A 25,207-nucleotide genomic window follows, 5' to 3' on the forward strand; every position below is an offset into this window, starting at 1 on the left:
ACAGTAAAAGCCCGTATTAACTATAACGACAGAAAGAGATTACTTTAATTGTCTTTATTAGTGAGGAAGTCAGGGTAACCGTCTTAGCTTTCTCGTGGGACGGGCGTGGTAGACAGTACGTTATATAACGGACAGAGACGATGGGACCGAAGTCATCCATCATGTTTTTAATTCTGACGTCTATCCCCAAGTCAATTACGCCTAGAATATCACCGAGAGAATAGTTTACCCATAACCCGACAGCTGTGCAGGTTAATAAGATAATGTCGGTATTCACATAAGACAGTACGGTAGTATTTTAATATCCCTCTGGAATAATGCTTCATCCAAGCCAATCAAGTCTTTAAGGAGAGTCTTTTCGACAGCGTAAACACCAACGGTCATGATGGCACATGATTTGGATACTCAGTATAGGCGCCAAGAACACTCCATGGATCTTTTTAGCATCGATGAAAACTTCTGACTCCTACTCCTTTGCATTGGCTTCGTCCTAATTTTTCATCTTGTATACTTTCTTGGTTCTTTGGTGGATATGTTGAACGCTGTTTTGGAAACTGGTTTTGGAATTACTGTTCTGGAACAACCATTATGGTTGACGAGTAGTAACAAATGCATGATACAATAGAATTAAAGATGAACAACATACAGAGTAAGACCAGAGCAGCAACGACAATGTGATATTTGGCAAATGGTCACATGTAACCGGTGAAATACGGCCGCTTGTCAATTTACTTCAGCTGGGGTTTTATTCGAACTGTTCATGTAAATGAATAAATAGTAGCAGTTTACACGACCTCTAGCACCATGGTTTCGCAGAATTTAGGTAAAAACTGCAGATATGTTAACTGCAATTAAGTAGACGTCGCTGGTCTAGAATTGCTCAAAATGCCTAGATTAAAATCATCTCTTTAATCACATTAATGCACATTACAACGTCGGTCAAATAAATACGAACATTAATACTTGACTGACCTTTGTTATTCTTCCTTAACGCCATAATCGAGAATATTTAACTTACAAGAAGAGTGTCTGTATCTTAAGGGTGGAGGAAGATGAAGGGCCTGGATAAAACCACCTACCTCTAACTTACCAACGAACATTTCTGCGTGATATGTCTTGTTGTTGGAAAGTAAGTACATGATCTGCCCCGTGAGCTTCATGTAAAACCACACGACAGAGCACCGGCGAGCGTTTCTATTTCAAAGAAGGGCTATTTTGAACATGTTTGATAACCATGTAATCATTGTGAAGTTCAAAGTAAAATAATGGCTTCATTTGAGTCACTTTTATGAGTTTAATAGAAACCATTTCGCTATACCCCGATTACAGAAGCAACCAAAGAGGCAGCATAAATGGATCGGAAGAAAATGAAATCCTCGATGGCTGTAACAGATGTCCACAGCCCCCAGAATACACAAGCATGCGGTGAAAAGTAATGCTGTGTCCCTCACCATAATACCTTGTGCTGGCGGGGTCTATCCGGCGCATACCATTAACTTGAGAGTATCCGTTAGCCAAACAAGATGCCTTTTTGGAATTTTGATCTGGTCAAATAAATGCGCCAGTATATATAGATCTCCTCACGGCGATTCGTATGTCAGATGGACATTACTACAAACCTTGATGTATACATGTATGGAGTAAGATATCATACCTGGGTACGTCGTTCGTGGCAGAAGGTGGACTAATTACGACAGAAACGAGAAAAGATAAAACGTATTGAACACGACCTGCCGTACAAAACCTTGCTGAGGAGTACTGGAGAACACAAACGCAATAGGCACTTTGAGAAGTCCATCAATTAGAAATATGCAAATTTATGTGAAGGCAGACAAATGGCTATCGGGTCATCCAGAAGGAAAATCCGCTGACAGGTATCATTCCCTTTACCTGTTTGGTTCTTATGGAATGGTGCATAATGATAAGTACATGTACCAATAGTCCAATGAAATGGAACCAACAGATACATGGTTCGAAGCTGCGGCCTCATAGAAGGCAAACGAAATAACACTTCAATATTCAACAATAAAAAAATTGTTGATGGCAAACAATGTTATGGATCTGAAAATTCAAAACAGGAAGTCGGATTTCACACATGATTTATCTTTGTGTTGTTTTGGGAAAATATAATGTCCTTATACTTCCTGCCATCAAGCTGAGGTAACTAAGTTACACACTTCAACCGAAATCCGTGCTGTTCTTTAAACGTAACGGATGTCCCACTGTTGGGGATTTTAGAAACGTTCTCTGTTCACAACATGATCATCTCCTTCTTTTCTCGGCTAAACCGGTGATTGCATGTTCACTTCCTGAAGCTACTGTATTTTTTCCTGAAATTCCAGCATCCATTAAAACATATTCTGTTAGGCTTTTTGAATTTTAGAATTAGGGCGATGCAAAAGCCTTCTTTTTTAAATCATCTAGAAATACAAGCATGTAGGAGCTAACAAACCTAATTTTTGATAACCAAAAAAGTGTTTCAAAAGTACACATTTACATACGCCGCAAGGACGGACAACATGTGTCAAATACGAGGAATATATGTTCATTCCTGAAAGAAATCCTGTTCAACAACTCAAAACGCACAGATGTAATATATGGACGACGCTTTTGAATACATGTTTGTTTCGTCGAGAATATACCTTTTAAGTACATGTAAATCATTTTGTAAAGGGCGTACCATTGCAAAATGCCACATAAAAATGCAATGAGTATGTCAAACAAGGAAAAGGTAAAGTATGAAATAAAAAATATTACACAACATCTAGTCATTGGCATACTTTTAAGCATAGGTTCTTTCCTTTGCCGACAAAATTCAAGTTCTAACGCATTCCGGACATTCAGGAATGACGTACTGAAGAATATTATACCTAATTAATTGTGGTTAGGTCCACTGGTGAAGAAAACTTGGTGGATGATGGAGAAAATCGCCGTAATTTACCAGATACTTGAGAAAAGCATTGTTTTTCGGATGCTGCCAGGCCAGCGGGAGTTGTACTCAAGCACTGGACCTTGCTGGTCAAGAACTGACCGAACGTGGTAAATGCGAGTGTTATTTGAATTAATTAGCAAAGGCAGGCTCAGATGGAATGAATATCAGCAGCATTATAAATCTCATATTCCCGATAGGACTGGAGAAGTATTAGATGAGATAAGAATAAGCAATGTTGCAAATCTGGGAATCTCAAGTTCTAATCCAGATAGATTTAAGAATAAGCAGAGTTACAATCTGAGAAGATTGTTCTAAATCAGATGACAAAAGAAGAAGCAATGTTACAAACTTGAAAAGCACAAGTTCTAAATCAGACGGGAAAAACATTCACGGAATGTGGCAAATACGAGAAACACAAATTCTATTTCACAGTGCATAACAATGAGAAGTTTTATAAATCTAGGAAACCCAAGCCCTTGTTCAAATGGGATAAGAATACAAATCTGAGAAGCTCAATTCTATTCCTATGGACGGAAAGAGTTCTATATCAGATGTGATACGAATACGCAAATGTAGGTAATTTAAGAAATTCAAATTTGATTTAAAAAATATTAAAATGTGAAATTGTTCAGATTTAATATAGATGAGCCGTTTCAAATCTTAGTCTAAAATATAATAAACAAAGTTATGTTCAAATGTGGAATGCCCAACTTCTAGTTTAGATCGAGAAAGAATAAGCAATGTTAAAAGCTGAAATATTATATTGTGGTTCAGATCAGATAAGAATAAGCAAAGCTTAAATTCTTCTAGTTAGTATTCCGTTTTGTGTACAGTGTTAAAAACCTGAGAGACAATGTTACAAATCTGAGACACACATTCTGGTACACAATGGAATAGAATAAGCAATGTGGCAAGTCTGAGAAATTAGTTCTGGTTTAGCCGGAATTAGCAAAAGCCATGTTGGAAATCCCAGGAAGCCTCTCACGTTCTGGACTAGACAATACATAAGAATAAGCAATTTTACAAATCTATTCACATTCTATCTCACATGGAATAAAAATAGGAACTATTACTGATCTAGGAGATCAAGTTTTAGTACAGAGAATAACAGAAGAAGCATTGCTACAAATAAGAGAATGCCAAGTTTTATCCTAGAAGGGGGATAATAACAAAGACTGGATTGTTTCAGTTCTACTGTTATACAGTTTTGCTGTCAGAAATCTGAGCAACAATATTACAAAGAGAAGCTTCAGTTCTAGTGAACATGAAGCCGGGAGAAGAAAAGGAATGTTAGATCTGGGAAGCTCAAAATCTGACTTATTTTTACGCTCAATTTTTTTTTCTTTTGATTGGTGTTTTATGTCGTACTCAAGACAATATATAAAAAATTCGACTTGAATATTAGATAAAATATTTGAAGATCCCAGATTAAACATCGGTAATGACGTCACAGCATTGTCCTAATATCGATCTTTTTTCACGAATCGACGGTTGATGTTGTTAGAATGGCCTGTGAAGACTTTCGCTGAATGTGTATATTGGCTACTTCACTGAAATTGGAGTTGATTTCCTGTGCCTGATATATAAACGTTAAGGCTTCTAGCCTGGCACCTATATGTAACTCATAAGGCTACTGGGGCTATCTAGACGAATGGTTTCCTTAGGCGTAAGACTCTTGCGTTACAGGACCAAAAGACACATTACCGTCATTGTCTTCCATATCTCGCGCATAGTATGTTGTGGCGACTACACCTACAGAACCATACGGGACTTGCTCAGTAATGTGCAATTTTTATGCACATAATATACACCGGACCATAGCCGCACAGTTCCATGCAGTTACCACGCTGTACTGTATAGCTACTTTGCCGTATCGTAAGGTTTGAACTGCGATGACTTTCTCATCAGTACCTCTCAGATAACATATAGTGCCATGCAGATTAAGTTTTGCAGTTATTCGACGACAAATGATTCACAAAAATATCGTCTAGCACAAATCTAAAAGAACTTTGAAAAGAAAAAGAAAGAAAAGGCCTTTGCTCATCCTTTGCATTACACTTCCTTAACACAAGCGTACCAACAATGTGAAATTGTTTGTGGAATGCATTACTGCTCCTTCACACGCAACGCGTTACTGAAAGCGCAACCTCCAACAAAAATGTCAATTAACTGAATACAGGCTCCGGTATTTGCCTAGTGAACAAGCCATTGCTAAAACCAAAACTTAAACCAAATGGCTAATGTGTTGAAATGTGTATTTTTTTTAAAACCATGATAAGAATATGGAGTTTGTTGTGATAAGACAACAATTAGCTAACAGTATTCCTAATCTGCGAAGCTCAAAGATTAAAAGAAATTATTTTATAATGGCTTAAAATAATATTTAAATTGTGGCAAATAATGAAACTAGTATTTCAAATATGTCATAATAATGATTATCAGTGATATTTTAGATATCAAATCTTGAAATTATTATTTCAAAAATGAAATATTATTGATGGCTTTTATTGTCATCTTTTACCTACAAAAAATACCACACGATTACTTAGTACCAATGTGTTATCACACTATAAATATATTTACCAAGTTTAGGCAGCACATTTCAGTCGTTATCAAGTCGGCTAGTTGCTAACATATTTCTCGATAAGTGTGTGAAGAAGTAATTAACCTCCGTGTGTTCCGAGGCGTGCTTTGAGCATGTTTACGTCGTATGTGCCAAACGCGGTAAAACAAACATGGCCGACCCAACTGGCCCCCAACCGCTAATGTCGTGAAACAGTAATTAAACAGTCGCAATCGGCTTGGCATATTTAGTATACACTCATTAATGTGGACAGACGCAAGACTCCTGCGGGGTACAGTCTGTCATCCTTAAGCATTATGACTAGGTAACATTGGCAAAATGACAAAAAGTTCTAAGGGAAATGCCGTAAATAAGTATTTTTCAATGAAAAGGTTATTTTATTTTAACTCCACACTCGAGCATTTTTCACTTATACGACTGTGGTTTGTAACTGGTGTACACATGGTAAAACATTGAAATTTGGTAAACTTCCCCAATGTGATGTACAGATATTGAGACCGAAGATCATTCTGGTGGAAGACAAATGGTCTTCAACAAAAGTTTGACGGAGCAAAGGACCCTTTAAGAATCATTCTCACAAAGTCCTCATAACGAAAGCAGGGAAATCTACAAACTCACTGTCCAAGTTTGAGTTTAAACACACACCCCGTGTATTCTATCGGTACTAGACCAAAACTAGTTCAGTATGAAATTAAAAGAATAAACAAATAACTTTTCTTACCATCAGTCAGCCAAGCAGATAATATGCTATTTATAAGCTATTATTTGATTTTTGATGAACGTAAAAATTTAGAACCTCATTGCGATGCTTCCTTTATGATCATGGCAGCTAAATCCGCTGCAAGGTTATCTTCACATTGTCACATCGCATTTTCCTATGTATTTCAATAACCAAAAACGTAGGGTTTAAATCAGATTTTACTTCAAGAAGAGCTTTGCTTCAGTCAGCTATATGTAACTTACATAAAGCATGCATTTTTCTGCCAGGGCAAAAATGGAGCATGTTTTATTTAAGAGTGACTAAGGAACATTGATTCTTACCTGATTTCTGGACGATGTGATCTTTTTGTTATTCGTTTTGACCCCGTTTGCTCCACCGCCCGGGGTTTTAGGGATGGTGTTGGAGAGAAGGATACGGGCTATGAGACCGTACAGGACTGTTGTTATCATGAGAGGGATGACGTAAAACACTATTAAATCGGACATGTAATACACGACGTAGGAGCCTCGTTGTTTAAGGAATCCACATCGCTGGATGTGGGTCCCGTCCTCATATACTGTGTACTTAATTGAAGTTAGGGCCATCCACGGGGCACAGTAAACAATAGCGAACAGCCACAGGGCTGCTATTATACGTTTTGCTCTTTTTACAGTGCACATTGTCTGGGCTTTCATGGGATGGCATATTGCGATATATCGCTCCACTGTGAAGGCAGTTATGGATAAAGCCGAAGCAGACGATCCAAGGTACTGAAGAAACACTAGAATAGGACACATACCACTGCCCCATATCCACTGATCTATCTGGAAGAAGTATTCCGGAATCGAGGGCAATGTAGCCGAGATAAGAACAATACAATCAGCAACAGCCAGACTCAAAAGGTAGCAGTTTGTCGGTGTGTGCATGGTACGTGTTCTAGCGACAACAATTACCACCAAAATATTCCCTAGTAATCCGACGATAAAAATGACAGAAGCAAAGAACACACCGACGATCCTGTACGGCGCAGTGTAGAACATCGGCACGGAAAAGTTCCCTTCTGTCAGGGAATCGTTCACTGAAATCACCGTGTCGTTTTCCATGTTTTAAGATTTCCAATCAAGAATTTCAAATCTTTTATGGTTTTAACATTTTCGGAACTTCAATAAAAAATTCTCCCCATGGCACGATGGAAACCTATGAAGGATCCTATATTGGTCCTCAATAAAGTGAGCGCTTAGCGATACCCTAACCTAACTATTGAATCTTTTCGACTGCCCAGATTTCATTTGACATCAAATTCTTCGAATCTCTCACAACTTCATCTCATCTTCACACGCGTTTGTAAAGAATCGGACTTAAAAATCCGGTATCTGTGTTTCTCAATAGTTTCCCCAACAAGTGTGCGTGTTGGCTGTGCGCGGCTGTCTTGGATGCTAGGCGCTTGCAGCAGACGATAGGCTCTCTGGTGTTCTAGGAGACAGCGTGGTGTGCCAGGCTCGATCAACCCTCGATCAATAGCCAGTCCTCGTCGTGGCCGAATGTTTAATACTCCTGTAACGACTACGTTCTCTCTTGTCTGCTGCGCTCCAATGAACCCAAGCTCCTACATCGATAGCCAGATCCCAGAAAATACGAGCTTTGAGAAACAAAAGCAGAAATAATCATCACAACCAGGCAATACAGATGATTAAAAACACATTTATATAAATCCAAACTCATAAAAATAGGTTTCACGATAATCTGAGTATAACAGGCTTGTCGTGTCAAAATGACTTTTGGGTAGGCTACACTGTAGTGTGAACACATACGCGCTCAACAGCCACTCCAACGGTAACTGGATATATCTAATCTATAAGTTACACTAGTTTCGGATAATTATTTATTGACTCTTTTGCCGGATGCTATCTTTGGAAGTATGTGACATACCAGCTGGTAATTATATTCTTGATGGTATTCATATTTGACATGTTTGTCCCTGCCTCTGGAGCGGGTTCTCCTGATGTTGCCTGGAACACTGATGTAATTTAGAGCGCCGTTTCCTCCATGTGTTATTCAAGGAATATAGTATTTTAGAATGTATATCTACAAAACCAACAAGTTTCTGTTGGTTAAATGTGAGGACAATAAACTGAAGAGGCGGGATTTTCACCGTGAGTATTGTCACCTATCCAACTCTCATCGCTTTTCTAGTTTTACTCCCAGTCCTATCAATGTCGTAGCTTTACAGTGTATACAGCAATATTCTCCAAATCTGTGATAAGTGGAAAACACCTCAAAAGAATGATATACCTGGCACCTCAGCCACCAAATCGAATACGTATCACCCTTTTCCGATAATTAGTATGGCCAGTGGTTGCAACTTCTACACAGAACAGGGGTTTTTCTTTTAAGGGAATGACATCTAATCGAAGATGCAGCTGTTAGGAAATACGAGCAGGTAAACAAGTATTGATCCAAAGTACCGCGTCGAGGAGCGGAGTGAAGGAGAAGTAGAGAGGGTGGTGGGTGATTACATTATTAACACACCAAGCTATATGCACATGATTAATATAAATATCTTATAAAAGCGTCAAGAGGATGTGTGACATGACAAATACCCTTGGGGGTGGGGGAGGGGGCGCATGTCTAAAGGCAGTCATACGCTGTGTCTAATTATAACGACCTTCATTGAAACACTTTAGAAACGGATCACCTTCCACCCACCCCACGGCTCAGTATTAACGATTCTGCTAACCACTGCATGACAAAGGTTTATTCCACTGGGCTCAGTTACCTTGAAGTGAGCTAGAATTTCTTGTCAATATAGATATACGATTTTCTACGTCTTGTTTCACAAGCTTCAGGCAATGTATACAGAAAAGCACGCGCGCATTTCTAAAAGAGATGTACTTTCTGTACAAAACTAGGGTTCTGCTTGTGGACTTCGAATATCCAAGGCCAGGGCACTTTGCATTGTTTGCAAATAAATATTTTTAAATGTGATGACAACATACTATTGTAAATAATTCTAGAACAGAGATTCCTAGTGAATGTCAATTAACATAAATGTATTTCTACCCATTTGTGCTTAAGTCGTGGTGCTAGGGGTTCTTTTAATTGTTACTACATGTATTAAGCATTGACTTGAGTAGTTAAAATAAAAGCCTAATAGGTAAATTAACAAGAAGCCAGATTTGCCGGTTATGTGCCTTTTGCCAGCTACCACGCTGTCGTTGCGGTTTAGTTTTTACTCTCCATGCTGTACATATAGCCTTCTGTGTTCTAAACCTACGTGACGAGTGTACTATTTTCTCGAATAGACATACCTTTCTTATGTGTTATGCACGGTTACTTTTATAGCGACCTTCTTCCAGTAGGTATATCGTGGCGAATATAGAATATTTAGGTCTATATCTACGTCTCTCTTTCAACAATCGAACTCAGATCTATGATTGTATTATAATGCAGACAATAACGGCATGCATTACGGTACCGTATTGATTTGTTTAGTTGATCGGAGCTTTTTGCAATAGTACAGAATATTTAGTACATGCGTCTTTTGCATGCAGGGAACTGGGTAGAACTCAGATAGAAATAACCTCTACATTTCGCCAGGACACTTTCTCGTCTGACGAAAGAATAGATGGTTCACGTCAAACGCCACATTGGCGATATTCCAGCCATATCTTGGCGATTGGCGCAAGATATCCTAAACTTACATTTGATATGTTGCAAAATACCATGTCTGAACTTTTAAAACGACGTCTCTTCATTTATTTCAGGAGGCTTGTCAAGTACCTTGCGAGTTACGGTGGCGAGCTGTGGTGGTTTGCTGTTGGCACCCTAGTTCCTCCACCCATCAATCTGAGTGCCGCCGTATAAATGAAAAATCCTTGTTTTTGGTTACGGCGTTAAACATCAATCTTACAAATAGATAAAATAAACTGGGTATAATAATATTCCAAGTATTTAAATGGACAGGCCCACAGGAATTATGGAGAAAAGTTAAAGACTGGACATATATAATAAAGCCTTTAGGCTACTGCCTTTGAGTCCAATTTGAAACGTTGTATAGTGTGTTCTTCAGTGAAGAAGGTAATCAGACAGAAGTGGTATAATGTCACTAAATAACGTAATTAATGTCAATAGCGACTTTGGATTTTTGAAAAGCACAGTTCCGTTGTATAGCTGTGGACTGAAAGAAAAGTCATTTTTATAAAGTATTTGTGTTACAGAGGGCAGTGTGAGAAACCACTGGTTACTTTATATTGTCTATTCATGGCGAGTTTTATTCAATAAAATCAATCTTTCGCGCCTTCAACGCGCAGATATAGCATCGAGCTATATATAGCCTATAGGCATGGAAAAAAGACAGCGTGATTCCCTTGTGGTTGCATTAAGACAAGGGATTGACGTCTAGTTGTAACGAGATCTCGTCACTTTCCGGTATAAGGCTGTGCAACCTACCTCTCATTTAACGGTACTTACTGCCTAAGTACGCTAGCCGCAGAAAACAGGAATTCGGGTTCTCGTTCTGACTCATTCCACTTGAAAGAAGACCATCTTTCAATAAAGTATCTATCATTTAAAGGCATTTCTTTCGAAATGAATAAAGTGCCAATAACATTTTGGACCATGTTGAACAAGCTGAAACCCAGTGACGCTTTTGAATTGAATGTGCGTAAAATGGCCTCTTTGATTTATTGTCTATAGTTTATTTAAAAGTGGTTTCCTTCCGTAAACTTGTGAATCTCGTTGCAAAATTGCGTGGATATATATGATTGAATAGCGTTCTTACCACGCGGGGCAAAGCTTTAATGGCACAATGGCAAATATTTAGTCTACGGACGCCTGGTTTGCGACGGAACGACGAGCCAGAATACGATTATTCCAATATTAGCTTAACGAGGTGTGAAATTAAACACGGAGACATCTCACCAACGAATGACCGATGATATGTATTATTCAGCATCTATGGCGTTATTGAAGCTGATGTGATTGTCTCGACTCGCAGTGCCCAGAAGAGCTTTACAGACCGACATTGCAAATGTTAATGTGTTAAATTTAAAGTTAATCTGTTAAAGAATTGTCTGTTATCTGAGTGATGCTGGAATGTATTCTGTATCCAACATCATATTCTGTTAGTCTACAGAATCGTTATGTTATGAGAGAGAGAGAGAGAGAGAGAGAGAGAGAGAGAGAGAGAGAGAGAGAGATGAGAGAGAGAGAGAGAGAGAGAGAGGAGAGAGAGAGAGAGAGCGTTCGGGCGTAAGCAAAACGTTCTTTACACGAAACGAAAGCATTAACAAAAAACCCGTTAACAAGACAGAGTACTGATCATATAGTATAGCGTTGTACCCTGGATTTTCACTCCATCTATTATGCGTAAGTGTTACAAGCTTACTTTTCCCTCTTCTAACAGATGGTTAACATCATGTACCATATGCGTGTATAGAGTTACACTTCTACATGTTAGGCTCTGATTGATTGAATCCTTGGAGATACTACAATCAAATGCGCACGTATTTGGGTCGGTGCCAGACTGCCGACAAAAAGCTGCAATTCTTCCAATGCAGACCAGTGTTCAGTGTATGGTTTGCCAAAAAATAAAACCCATTAAATAGACTTTGCATCACAACAGACAGCTAGAATGGTATTGTTTGTGAAAGTTCCGAACAGAATCTGGGCGTTTTCCACTTTTAGTTAACTGTAACAGAAATTTTTATTTATTACTAGTGTCTCTAATATCACCGTGTTTTATAGAAGGACTTATATACAATCCCGATCAAATTTATCATAATCCTGCGAAATATATGTAGTCAAACGCAATAAATCCAAGTATTTTCAGTTTTTTGTTACCTGTAAAAGAAAACGTCTATTTATTAGTAACAATGAGCTCACGTGAGGTACGTGCGTAACCAAAATTATCAAAGATTAAATATTGGGAAGGTAAGACGGCAATTGTAACGTTAGTCAGATCTTACCGTTAGGCTTAAATTTACTGACTCTCAGGTATGAGATCTAAATAGGTCCAACTAACCCTACTTAAATCCAGAACAGGCAAAATGAAGTAGAGCATAGGAAAACGGCAAGATAAGATTGATATGAAAACATCACCTAAAAAAACTGCTGTCTAGTACTTACGATCACAAATAGACATGTATATATAGTGTCCTGATATTTGGAAATGATTTTAATTTCACAGTGTTCGTAGGAAAACTTGAACTTTAACCATAGTAAGAACGATTGATATAAAATATAATTAAGACGTGAAGCAGAGGAAAAGACCAGAGTAACGGACCATAGCTGGCAAATTTATCTCACTTAGGGTGTGATAGCTGACAAATGGCACACGTAACCGATGTAACACGGCCTCATGTCAGTTTACTTCAGTTATGGTGTGGTAGCTCACAAATGGTCACACGTAACCGATGTAACACGGCCTGTTGACAATTTACATCAGTTAGGGTTCGATAGCTGGCAAATGGTCAGACGTAACCGATGTAATACGGCCTCATGTCAGTTTACCTCAGTTAGGGTGTAGTTGCTGGCGAATGGTCAGACGTAACCGATGTAACACGGCCTCTTGATAATTTACCTCAGTTAGGGTGTGGTAGCTCACAAATGGTCACACGTAACCGATGTAACACGGCCTCTTGTCAATTTACTTCAGTTATGGTGCGATAGCTGCAAATGGTCAGACGTAACCGATGTAACACGGCCTCTTGTAAATTTACCACAGTTAAGATTTTATTCTAACTGTTCATGTAACTGCATAAATAGCTGTAATTTACACGCCCCCGTAGCACCATGGAATGTAGTGTGGTACTTGACAAGTGATCACAGGCAACCGGTGAAATCCTACCTGTAGTCAATTTACCTTAGGGTTTTATTCAAACTGTTCACGTAAATGTTTAAATAGTAGCAACCCACACCTTTTCTAGAACCATTGCTTAAACAGAATTATGTGAAAAGAATATGCAGGGATGTTATTTGCTGAACAATTGTTACTGCGTTAACAATTAGACATTATGCGTAACCTATAGATTGAAGAGAAAGGATGTGACCAAGGACTAGTTCGCAAAGGAACGTGCATGTAACTACTATATTCATGTGATGCTTGGCAGTACATGATGGTAAAATAACGTTGTCCTTCTCACATTATAACTGCAATATTTCTGTAAGGCAGTTAACGAACAAGCACATCAGTTTACATATTAATCTACATCTCTGTGTTTACGGCGCTCAACATAACGGTACATAACTTATATAACGGCGGTTAGCTTTATCGCTTGATGAAAGAAGAGTATCGGAAATAAATCACCGTCTTTCGCGAGATACATGACAAACTCCTTCACTCTGAGTCGGAGCCGATACAGCTAGAGCTGGATTAGAATACACGATCAAATAGGTTAAAGGCCTACTAGTCGCAGGGAGCCATGTCTTCAGACATCTTGGCCAGCTAGTGAGGCCTCTGTAGACGATCCGAACTACGGTTTTCAACACGCCGTCTTGACGGGTATTTTTATGCTAGTTATCTTGCTTCCTGCCTCACCGTCTTCCCCCGAGGTTTCACACTGGAAATGTTAACAAGTAAAGTAATAATAAAACACAGGATATATTACATAACCAGGGAGGAAATGTATAAGAAAGTAATAACCGAAGAAATAATTGCAGAACAACGGCTTTCGTGGGAAGATCTGGGTAAGTATACGACTAAGTTATGCCTTGGAACTCTAACATAAAATGTCTGCAGCAAACATGACTTCTTGAACATTTTCCATATGTCGGCATGGAGCGTCCTTGAAAAAAGTCGGTTACGATTTAATGCTGGCTGATCCAAATAGCAAAAGCTACCTATAGCTTTTGGCTTTCCTGTGAAGCTACTCGTGCTTTTATTGGCCTTGTTATATTCTGTACGGAAACATGGATATGATATGTTCGAAATAACACTGAAGGCTACCTACAATTTAAGGCCAAACTATTTGGGGTATAGAGGAGCCCATAGAAGCTATGACTTTGCTTGAGTTCACTTTCGAATTTCATCGTCCCGCAAAGCAAAGATTCTGGTATTGTTATCTCTGAGGTATAACGGACAGACAGACGGAGGAAGCATTGAGCCTTTACAAATAGCGCTGATACGGAATAAGGACTTTGATTGTGTTTGTTTTTCGAGTCTGAGGTTTTCCTGTTTAAACACAGTTTAAACACAATTCATTGGAGCGCAGGTAAAGTAGTGGTATACGCATTATCTTCTTACCCGGTCTGCCAGTCACAACAGCATTCAGTACATTTACCTAAGACCATAGTTAATAGTATTTCGGTTATACCAGGAAAGCAAAATGCCCGGGATCATCCACCCAGCTTTGGCAAGCTGCTGCCCAACTTTCCCACATAAGGCGTATAGATGGGCATATTGCTGGAAGACAACTGGTTTTCAACAAAGGATAGAGAGGTGCCAGGTCCATAATCGCCAGACCAATTCCCAAAATGATATATAACACAAACCACAAAAGAACTAAATATATAAAGTACGAAAATAGGTCGGAATCATGCAAAGAGATGTCGTCAATAGATTTCAACTATGTTGGAAAAGACGCCAGGCAAGTTCAAGGCGACTGAGTGAAATCAGTATTCAAATCGTGTACCATACTGGAATATAAGTTGTCGATAACAAATATTTATCCAACTTGGCAACTTAATTCAATACGATGATCATACAGTACCTAGCCCCAGGTTAAGCGAAATTAGACACAACCATGAAGCAGAGCGCCAGAGAAGGCACAGCAAACAGTGAGAGCGGGGAAATCTGCAAATTCCTTATGCACGGCCGGGTTTGAAGCAGCATTTCAGGTGTTCTAGTCATTGAAAGGCAAGTGAAAGCCGCTTACAGAATCAGCCACGAGCCATGCCTCATTTATGGAATGTTCAACAATAACCACACAGAAAAAAGGTGAGAGACTGGAATGGTCACTGTGATTCTGCTCGCTTGTTCGCGACCAGGCGATTCCATCAGTTTTCTGGAACATTCTGCTGAAGAGGTCAGCGTATATACATGAGTGCAGTCCACAGCAGTTGACGTCTGAATTAATGGACAACGGCGAGATATTCGTGGTCAGTAAATTAATGTCAGTAAATTAATGACAACAAAAATTGTCTGATATTTCTGACAAGTCAAAATACAGTACAACTTTATTTACCTGCAGTACGAAAGAGTTCGATCTCTGAGGCCACTTTCACAAAACTTCGTAAGTCATATTTCTCGTAACTTTTTTCATAAATGACGTTGTCTAGGCTACAGTATCATAAGACGACGTCAGCTACGAGAAAAGTTACAAAAAATTGATTTACGAAGATTTGTGAAAGAGGGCCCAAAACTGCCCTATTGGTTTATATCTGGTCATCTGCCAAAGGCTTCCCATTACGGAGGTTCAAGTAGGAATACAAACATGAATACCCCTTCAGTGAAATGAAAATTCTAATTTTCCAATCCAGTGTCAGACCGCAGCCATGTGATGTAATGGAATCACCGGGATGTGATATCATAATAATGGATAATTTGTATGTTGTTCCGCTGTTTGTCTCGTGACAGGAAATAGAGATAGACTGAATTGAGCGGACAGTCTTTACCACGATTTAAAGCTTGGGATGTTCCTGGGTATTGATGTATATTATACACTGAAAAAATGAAAAATATCAAATATTTCTGAAGTGATAGAGAATGTTCCTGTAAAACCGCGAAATAAATTGAAGCATTTCATAGCACTGTTGAACTTAATTGCCATCTGGTGTTGTAATTTGGTTTATGAGATATAAAACATACCTAATCGATAGATTTGCTCGTCATCTCAGTTTATCCTACCCGGCCTTACGTGGGTCCTGGGTTTCCCCCTGGCTCTACCCGATTTCCTTCCACCATAATGCCGTCGTATAAGTAAAATATTTTAGAGAAGGGTGTAAAACACAAGTCAAATAAATAAAATAAAATCTACTCAGTTTATTCTGATTTCGCATTTGAGAGCTGTTTCTCTATCCTGTCAGGTGTTTTTTCACTTTTGCCTTTTTCTAATCGAGTTGAGTGAGTGAGTGCTTGGGGTTTAACGTCGTACTTAAAAATTTTTCAGTCATATGTCGATGAAGGAGTCTTTAGAGTGTATATAATGAGTCTCCTTGTTGCAGGACGGATTTTCACCGGTTATCTTCACTGAGACGACTTACCGAAAGGAAGCCATAATGGGGAGCCATTATACTGATATGGATCAACCAGTCGTTGCACTTCTCCTGAATGTTGAATGCCAAGCGAGGAAGCTTCCTCTTTGGTCTTAGGTGTGACCCGACCCAGGATTGACCCTGGATCTCCCGCCCTCGGTCAATCGAGTTGATTATTCGCTGAGCATTATTGAAAGGATGAGAGCCAAAGTGCTTTGGAGTCGCAAATTCTTTATATATTGTACTGTTGTCAGCACTAGTCTTATTTGTATTTGATAAAAACTAACCCTTCCTGTAATAGAATAACAGTGGTTGGTTTCATCATCAGACAGTAGACACACTTAACATCAGGTGAATTGGTGTAGCACTGGTCCATTACGCTACCGGACAGCAGACAAACCTAAACTCCGGGGTTTTGCTATAGCAGTGGTCCATTACGTTACCAGACAAACCTAATCTCTAGTGTATTTTAGCAGTGGCCCATTATGCTACCGGACAGTAGACAAAGATACCTGTGGTGCATTGTAGCAGTGATACCATTACGTTACCGTACAGCAGACAAACCTAGTCTCTGGTGTATTGTAGCAGTGGTACCATTACGTTACCGGACAGCAGACAAACCTAACCTCTGGTGTTTTGCTACAGCAGTATCCCATTACGTTACCGGACAGCAGACAAATCTAACCGCTGGTTTATTGTAGCAGTGGTCCATTACGATACTAGGCAGTAGCCTAACCTCTAGTGTATTGCTGTAACAATGGTTAATTTCATTACGTAACTGCAGACAACCCTGACCCTTGCTGTGGTGTATTCTTATTGTATTGAGTATTGTATTGCAAAGCTTGATCTTATTACCATTCTGTAGACAATCAGGGGTTGATTATATTACCAGTCCGTAGACATTCTGGGGTTGAATATATTACCAGTCTGTAGACAAACTGGGGTTGATTATATTACCAGTCCGTAGACAAACTGAGGTTGATTATATTACCAGTCTGTAGACAAACTGGGGTTGATTATATTACCAGTCTGTAGACAAAATGGTGTTGATTATGTAACCAGTCTGTAGACAAACTGGGGTTGATTACATTACCAGTCTGTAGACAAACTGGGGTTGATTACATTACCATATTATATTATATTATATTGAGCCTCCGTGGCTCAGTCGGTTAGCGCTCTAGCGCAGAGTAATGACCCAGGAGGTTCTCACCAATGCAGTCGCTGTTCAAGTCCAGTTCATGCTGGCTTCCTCTCCGGCAGTACGTGGGAAGGTCAGCCAGCAACCTGCGGATGGTCATGGGTTTCCCCCCGGGCTGTGCCCGGTTTCCACCCACCAAAATGTTGGCCGCCGTCGTATAAGTGAAATATTCTTGAGTACGGCGTAAAACACCAATCAAATAAATAAATAAATAAATATTACCAGTCTGTAGACAATCTGGGATTGATTATATTACCAGTCTTTAGACAGACCACAGCCCTGACTATTTACTAATACCCATCTTCTTCTTGCTTGCATTCATTATCACAGCAATTCAATGGTGATTTGCCCGGTATGCAATATCATAAATATGGCCTATGCAATCTATCGTATTACGTAATACACATTTTAACACACTAGAGAAATACACTGAAAAACAATTCTGATCTTGAATACACAACTATGGAGTTTTTTTTAATCTTTCAAGTGGAAATATCGGTGCAAATAATATCAGATGTTATTAGGTTTATCGGGGTGAAGAGGGATATGGTCGATTGTGTTATCATTTTGATCCTAACTTTTTCAATTACATTAGTAATTACTGGATACAGTTACAAACAGCTGTTGCCAGTTTCAGAAGATGGATTTACTTGATTAACCTTGAAAATGTAAATCTGGGACTAGGTGAATACCACTGTTCGCGCTTAGCTAAATGTGGAGAGATAGACGACTGCGAGGAAAGTAAATATTGATTCATATTTACTTGATATATTATGTTGGCGCAGAAGCCTTATGGACATGTTGTAAAGTGACACTGCAAAAAGCATTGGACAGATCATTGCAGATGAGCGATAATGCTGACTGGTAGAGTGGTTATTTTTACGTAATCAAACCTGTAAAAGTACCACGTAAGAATCCAAGCAGTAATTAACTGAAATTCTAGCAAAGCCACGAATGTTCGTCGTACCACAATTGTGTTAGTAGCTGTTTAAAATACTAGCCACTCCATAATAGAATACTGTCACTAGCACGTTAATATTCTATCCATATATGTGTTACTATTCCACCGCTACATGATTATAATTATCACTATAATTATTTAATTTATTTATTTATTTCATTGGGGTTTTACGCCGTACTGAAGAATATTTCACATATACGACGGCGGCCAGCATTATGGTGGAAGGAAACACAACAACAATCCGCAGGCTGCTGCCAGGCCTTCCCACGTATGGCCGGAGAGGAGGTCAGTATGAGTTGGATTTGAACTCACAGCGACCGCATTGGTGAGAGGCTCCTGGGTCATTACGCTGCGCTGACGCGCTGACAAACTGAGCCACGGAGGCCCACGAATTACTACAACCGTATCATTCTGACAGTACAACTATAACATTCTAGTACTATATAACAATTTTAGAGTTTTACCACTGCAACCGTTTATTTTTGCGGTAGGCCAACCACCCGCTAGCATTATAACGTTATTTGCAGTAGAACAACGAAGCAATGCACTGCAACATCATAATTTTAGTAGAACAACAATTTAGCTCTAGCACTAAAACATTATAGTTCTAGCACTAAAACATTATAGTTCTAGCACTAAAACATTATAATCCTAGCAGTACCGGATTATTTCTGTTTTTCTGTTTTGGACTTTTTACTGGATAACATATTCCATAGTTATTACTGCACACTGTATATCAACCTTATTTTTGATGTACCCACCTACCAATCACATAACTAAATAAAACCATGCACACATCTGGCAATAAAAGTTATAATTCACTAAACGAAGGAGGCTTAAAACGACTTGCACTGCTGTGTCCATGGAGAATTGGACCGGTGTACTGGTTTCAGTTAATGTGAATACCCAAGGGTCAAATATACAACGTTTTAGTTTACGTGAATACTAAAGGGTGAAACATACAACGGGGATACTCGAGTGTCAAATATACAGCGTTGTGTTTTTCCCGTCCAAATTTTCAAACGCATACAAAAAATTCCGCAAGCAAACACACGCGTCCTTGTTTTCATACATACTGTCGGTAACTGTTAGATGCCCGCTGTTAATTGATAAACTCTAGTCGCTCGGCGTATATCCCGGTCGTAAGAGCACGTTCCCACCTCACCTAACAATATCCCCGTTCCCTACTTCACACACACCAACAAGTACACATCTCAGTTCACACTAGCTCATGTCGTTTCCCACAGGAACCTGCACTCTCACACCTCACCACATTCCGATCTCACCCCGTTCGGTACACACCCTTCACTTAACCCTAGCTAGCTCATACAGTTCCTCAGAGACATCTCACCGCAGACCATCTCGCCCCCTTTCGTACTCACACGTGCACGCACCCACGACCATGAATTCACCCTAGTTTGCCATGTTCTTCACACACACTAGCCTGCTCACATCACATCGTACCCCATCTCGCCCCCTTCCGTACTCATGCGCATGCACCTGAGACCATCAATTCACCCCAGCCCGTGCTGTTCCCCATCGCACCCATCTTGCCCCCTTCCGTACTCACGCCTATGTGCCTTCAGCCATCAATTCACCCCAGCCAGCGCTGTTCCTCATCGCACCCATCTCGCCCCTTCTGTACACACCTTCACACACGCACCTCACTTCACCCTACCCCGCCCCTTTTCAAAAACACTCTCCTCACCTTCCGATTCCACTTCGGATCCTGGTGTCCCCTAAAGATTTCCCTAAAGACATCTTGTGACACCTCAGTGATTTACCGTCAATAATAAGGGAACTGTTCGAGAACTGCGAGCAGTCAATCACTACAACGTCAAATAAAGCAGCTTTAAATGCCGGCCAGTTAGCAGTATCGGGGTGGGTGGGGAGTAAGAAATACGCCATTAGCACGTGTCCTCACGATCTTTTGGCAGCGCATGATTAAGTCGTCTTAGAAGGAGACAAACAGGCAGAGTTTATGTAACATCTGCTTTGAGGACGTGCTATACCACAGGTGTCTTGTGTTTTCCTTTTCGCATGAGCACAATTTATAGTCATACATGGCAAGGGGAGTGCTGCAGCCCAGGTGTATTCTGTTTTCTTGTCCCAGCGAATTGATGAACTGATGTGTAATGGTAACGGTTTTGTTTTTCTATTACAGATCATTATATGCTTTATTAATCACGTGACCAAACTCTCTTGCATTGTTTTAATGTGTTGGTATGTGAAATATGATGACAATGCAACATTTGAGTAATTCTAGACCAGTGACTTCCAAGATATTACAATTAAAATCACTGCAATTTTTGTATCTAATTCTCCTCGAGCCATGGTGCTAGAGGGGCGTGTTACTTGCTAGTAATACTATTTAAGCAACTACATAAACAGATATAATAAAACCATGACTGAAGTAAAGTGACAAGAGGCCGGGTGCCATCTTTTGCCATTTGCCAAGTATTACACTGCCTTCACTGGTCTGGTTTTCCTCTCTATTCTGATGTCCTTTATATTGCACATATCGCACATATCGTACAGATATAATTGTCAGAGGCATTTAATTGAGATAATGAAGGCGTCCGAGACGACACTGCTCTACACAGCCAAGAGGCCGCATGTTTTCCAATCCTGCTAGGCCACCGTGAAGCAGGACATTGAGCCATTGTTATGTCAAAAATGGATTGTAGTGTAACCTTTACAATGTTACAGTGTATACATTTTTATTGTCAAGTCAGACTCTTTTTAAGGTGACGTCATCATGATGAGCTGGAACAGGAACATTTGACGTCAATAAACTGACGTCAAGGTCCTGCTTCCGGGCGTATGACAGGTCCCCATTGTGCAACATGATGGATTGAAACACGGCGACTGATGTGGACCACTGCTTTGATTATGTTTGCAGAAGACAACATGCCTGCGACCAACTTGGTGAGTATATATGTACATCACAGCACACCGGACAACCCGGTTTCCTCCACCGGTAAGACTTTCCACTATCGTATAATTCAAAAAATCTTAAGTACGTCGTCAAGTTAGACTCTAATGAATAAATACAGGATATGGACAGCTTTGATCTCCGTATAACTCATCAGCATTTCCAAAGGCAGAAAAAAACCTGTTTAAATTCACAGGGCTTATTGCGAGCTCAGAAATATGAACTTTTCGAAGACAAACCTTCGCCGAAACAGGAACTGTAACAACACGTTCAGTTTCCAAGATCTAAGAGCTTTTTGCTTAGTCGCGACACGCCACGAGACAGACCTCTGTAAACAAGGCCAATCAACGAGATCACAGACGCTCTTCCCCGTTGACCAGAGACCGTAATTCACTCAGATCTCTTGTTTTTCTTCTGCCCCCCCCCCTCTCTCTGTCTTCTAAGGATTCCAACTGATAGCTTTTCAACACGAACAACAGGGAGAAAGGGAATAACCTACGTGGCTAATTGACCTTCAAAGGCATAGTCCACGCCCATTTAAACCAGAAAGATGCCCGCGTAAAGAGAAGAACATTAAAAGTACATGCGCACTTCAGATGTATAAGTGATACCGAATTGATAGACCCAACTTAGCAATATAATTAAAGACTTACAGCATAGAGAGTAAGCTATGATAGTGTGATAGCTGGCAAACGGTCAAACGTAACCGGTGGAATACGGCCCCTTCCAGTTTCTATTCTGTTCATGTACAGGCATAAATTGCAGCAATTGCCACCATGACTTAAGCAGAATTAGCTACAAAAGGCAGCGATGTTAACTGAAATTAATTACACCGATCCACAATTCGTCTGTTAGATATCATGGGGCAAACATAGAATGAATTAATGAATGGATGAAAGATTTTTGTTTAACGCCAGATTCAAGAGAAGTAATTAGAACGAGAAACATTAATTACCTTTAACCTGAAAATCCAATATCAGGACCAAAATAAACCAATACGCATTTAATATCAACTAAAAACAAAAATAAGTCAAAATTCACAAACCTTATTAAATATATTTTGCATACAGTACCTTAATATGTTTAAAATATCAGTAAATATTTAACTTAAACATCTCCAGCAACGCAGTTAAACCATGGAATAGATTAAGTGGTCAGGGCCCCATGGAGAACACTAATCACTTAGCCCACACAGGAAATCTCTAAATTATTCGCCTTTTACGGCAAACTTGCTTGGAGGACTGAGGTTCTATTCTTTTATCACCCCGGAGACATCACCAGGGTAGAGGATGACACACTTGGAATCGATTTTAAAATGTCAACACAGAAAAATCGTCAAAAATGACGAAGAAAATCATTTCTAAGGTCTCACCTACCGTGACATTGCAGAAATAAATGTGGTATGTTTGATTTCCGATAGAAATTAGGTTGTTGGGAAGGTCCATACGAACTGTCCTCAGAACTGTTTCTCTATAATCTCTCGGCGTGTACGCTATGAACTGCGACTCGTTCACCCCTAGTGTACCTGCAAGTAGGATGCCATCACGGCTTTATCTTCCTGTACCAGTCACACCTAGCGTTGCAAGCTCATCCCGGATCCACCACAACGTGGGAAACACGCAAGTGATAGGATAGCTCCGCGTCTGTTAGATCGCTCCGAGGTGCCAAATAAACGTCTTAGGCGGTAAAACAAACAACGATCAGTCCAATGCACAGCTCTTTAGCCAAGTGACTAGAGGATATGAGAGCATGGCGTTTTGCGTTGTGAGACTGTGGATATAACAAACGGCATAAGTCACTAACGCACAGCAGAATAGAGCTGGTACGGAAGTCTGGTGTTCACTACAAATGACAACGGATGCTGATTGAACGGCAGACAGACTGACTGGGTGACAGATTAAAGATAGAATCAGTTTTGCTAATCTGATGGATAAGCGCTCTAATGAAGGTTGTCACTTTAAGAGGACCATCGGAATTGCAAACGGCACTGCCAGACGTCACGGAATATTAGTGTACTGGACATATCAGCTATGAGACGTTAGGATGAACAGCAAGCGCTCATGTACCAGATTTGTCTCATCAATGAGTCACAATGTTTAGGATAAAAAAGACCCCAAAACCCGGTTAAAACAAAAGTTTTGCAATGATACTAACTAATGATACCCTGTCTAACAAAATCAACCTTTCGGGACAAAATGAGGGTTCTCCTGTAGAAGGCAATCATAGCTTAAGTTGTGTGTAACCATCACGGCAACATATGTTTTGAAAACGCGCTTTGTGCTAGCGGTCCTAGAAATAGCTCCAATATATGCTGAACAGAAAAGGTAAAGATTTTCCTCTTGAAAATACTGATCAGATTTTAAATTTGTTTTAATGTAAACTTTTGACAGTCCTTACTAAGTAGGTGAAAAAGTAAGTGATGAATCATGGCAGGTTTTGAAGATATATGTCAGCGTGTTATTTCAAAACTCCAACATGGCATTGGAAAACCTTTTTATATAGGCCAGTCTGTATTTTTGAAACCAATAAACAACTTCTGTCATACAACAGTAAAGTTTGATCCTTCAAAAACATTCCGCAGGTGTTTTTGTCACGTAAAAATGGAAACTATAAATTTTGTGAGAGATGATTAAACCAAATCCATGGAGTGACGTAAGGTTATATGCCATGAGTTCTGATGTTATCTGTTGTTTGTTTTTTTCATCCCGCATGTGTATGACCTATTGAAAAGGTAACTACTCTTGCAGCAATCCCTGTCCATGTTTGTCTACATGAATTTGTCAGTTCATCGATTTACTTCCTAGTTATTGGGAATATTGCAGGGGACCAAATGAAGTGCAGTGCCGAGTATGTAAAACGTGCGTAGTGCGCAAACTAGGCAATTATGACGACACAAAGGCTTTCAGCGGGTACTGCTTTAATTGAGATTTGTACACAAGCCCTACACCCATCAGAACTCCATAAGAGCTTAGACCCTGTATCACTTATTATGCCCTTGAACCACCAGATCTCCATAAGAGCTTGGTTTCAGTACACGGATCTTTATGGTATTCTAGAACCACCAGATTTGCATAAGGGATTAGTTCCAGTACATGGGTCGTTATGGTACCGTAGAACCATCAGATCTCCATAAGGGCTTAGTTTTAGTACACGTGTCGTTGTGATACCCCCAGAACAACCAGATCTCCACAAGGGTTTAGTCCGTTTTCACGAGCCCTTATGGTGCCCTATAACCATTATATCTCTCAAATCATTCTTGCATGTATTTCTCAAGGAAGGACTATGTTTTGCAATTCCATTCTGCAATAATTCCACCAAACTTGGTGAACTCACGGTGCAGAAAATGTAGACAAAAACGAGTTAAAGTTACAAGCGAAACATCATGGAAACACGTTAGATGGAGCGATTTTTGCCGTCACCTCCCATGGGTTGGTAAATAAAAGCTGACAAAACACTGTGCCGCCATCAATAATTGAGATATTATCTTCAGCTTCATATACACGTCAAATCATGGATTTCTGTTAGATTATGCATCGATTCGCAGCTTACCTCGATTTTCCCGTGGCTGTTGTTTTGACAGGTAAATGGATGGGGTATAGGGGAGAGCTTGAGCGTATTGGGTGCGCATATTTATTACCTATGAAAATAAACCGCTTTTTTTAGTGTAATGTTTATAATGAGACAGGAGCAGAATCATTTGGGATGT

At 39.8% G+C, this 25,207-nt stretch overlaps 1 protein-coding gene across 3 annotated transcripts in view; it reads right to left on the bottom strand.

The window, feature by feature from the left end:
- The window catches only part of LOC135465696 (thyrotropin-releasing hormone receptor-like), a 43,400-nt gene extending 20,398 nt beyond the window's left edge, over window positions 1-23,002 (bottom strand). The window contains exons 1-3 of one of the 3 annotated variants that reach the window (XM_064743007.1): window positions 22,878-22,956; window positions 20,275-20,395; window positions 6,558-7,855 (exon numbers count right to left, since the gene is read on the bottom strand). In XM_064743007.1, the coding sequence (XP_064599077.1) occupies window positions 6,558-7,319 (762 nt within the window). In that variant the 5' untranslated portion in view covers window positions 7,320-7,855; window positions 20,275-20,395; window positions 22,878-22,956. Of the gene's footprint in view, window positions 1-6,557; window positions 7,856-8,508; window positions 8,562-20,274; window positions 20,396-22,877 lie in introns of those variants that run through there. The other 2 variants (XM_064743008.1, XM_064743009.1) reach the window with 2 other exon arrangements.
- Between the last annotated feature and the right edge of the window lie 2,205 nt (window positions 23,003-25,207).

The sequence above is a fragment of the Liolophura sinensis genome, chromosome 5 (assembly GCF_032854445.1).
Source record: "Liolophura sinensis isolate JHLJ2023 chromosome 5, CUHK_Ljap_v2, whole genome shotgun sequence".
Lineage (NCBI taxonomy): Eukaryota > Metazoa > Mollusca > Polyplacophora > Chitonida > Chitonidae > Liolophura > Liolophura sinensis.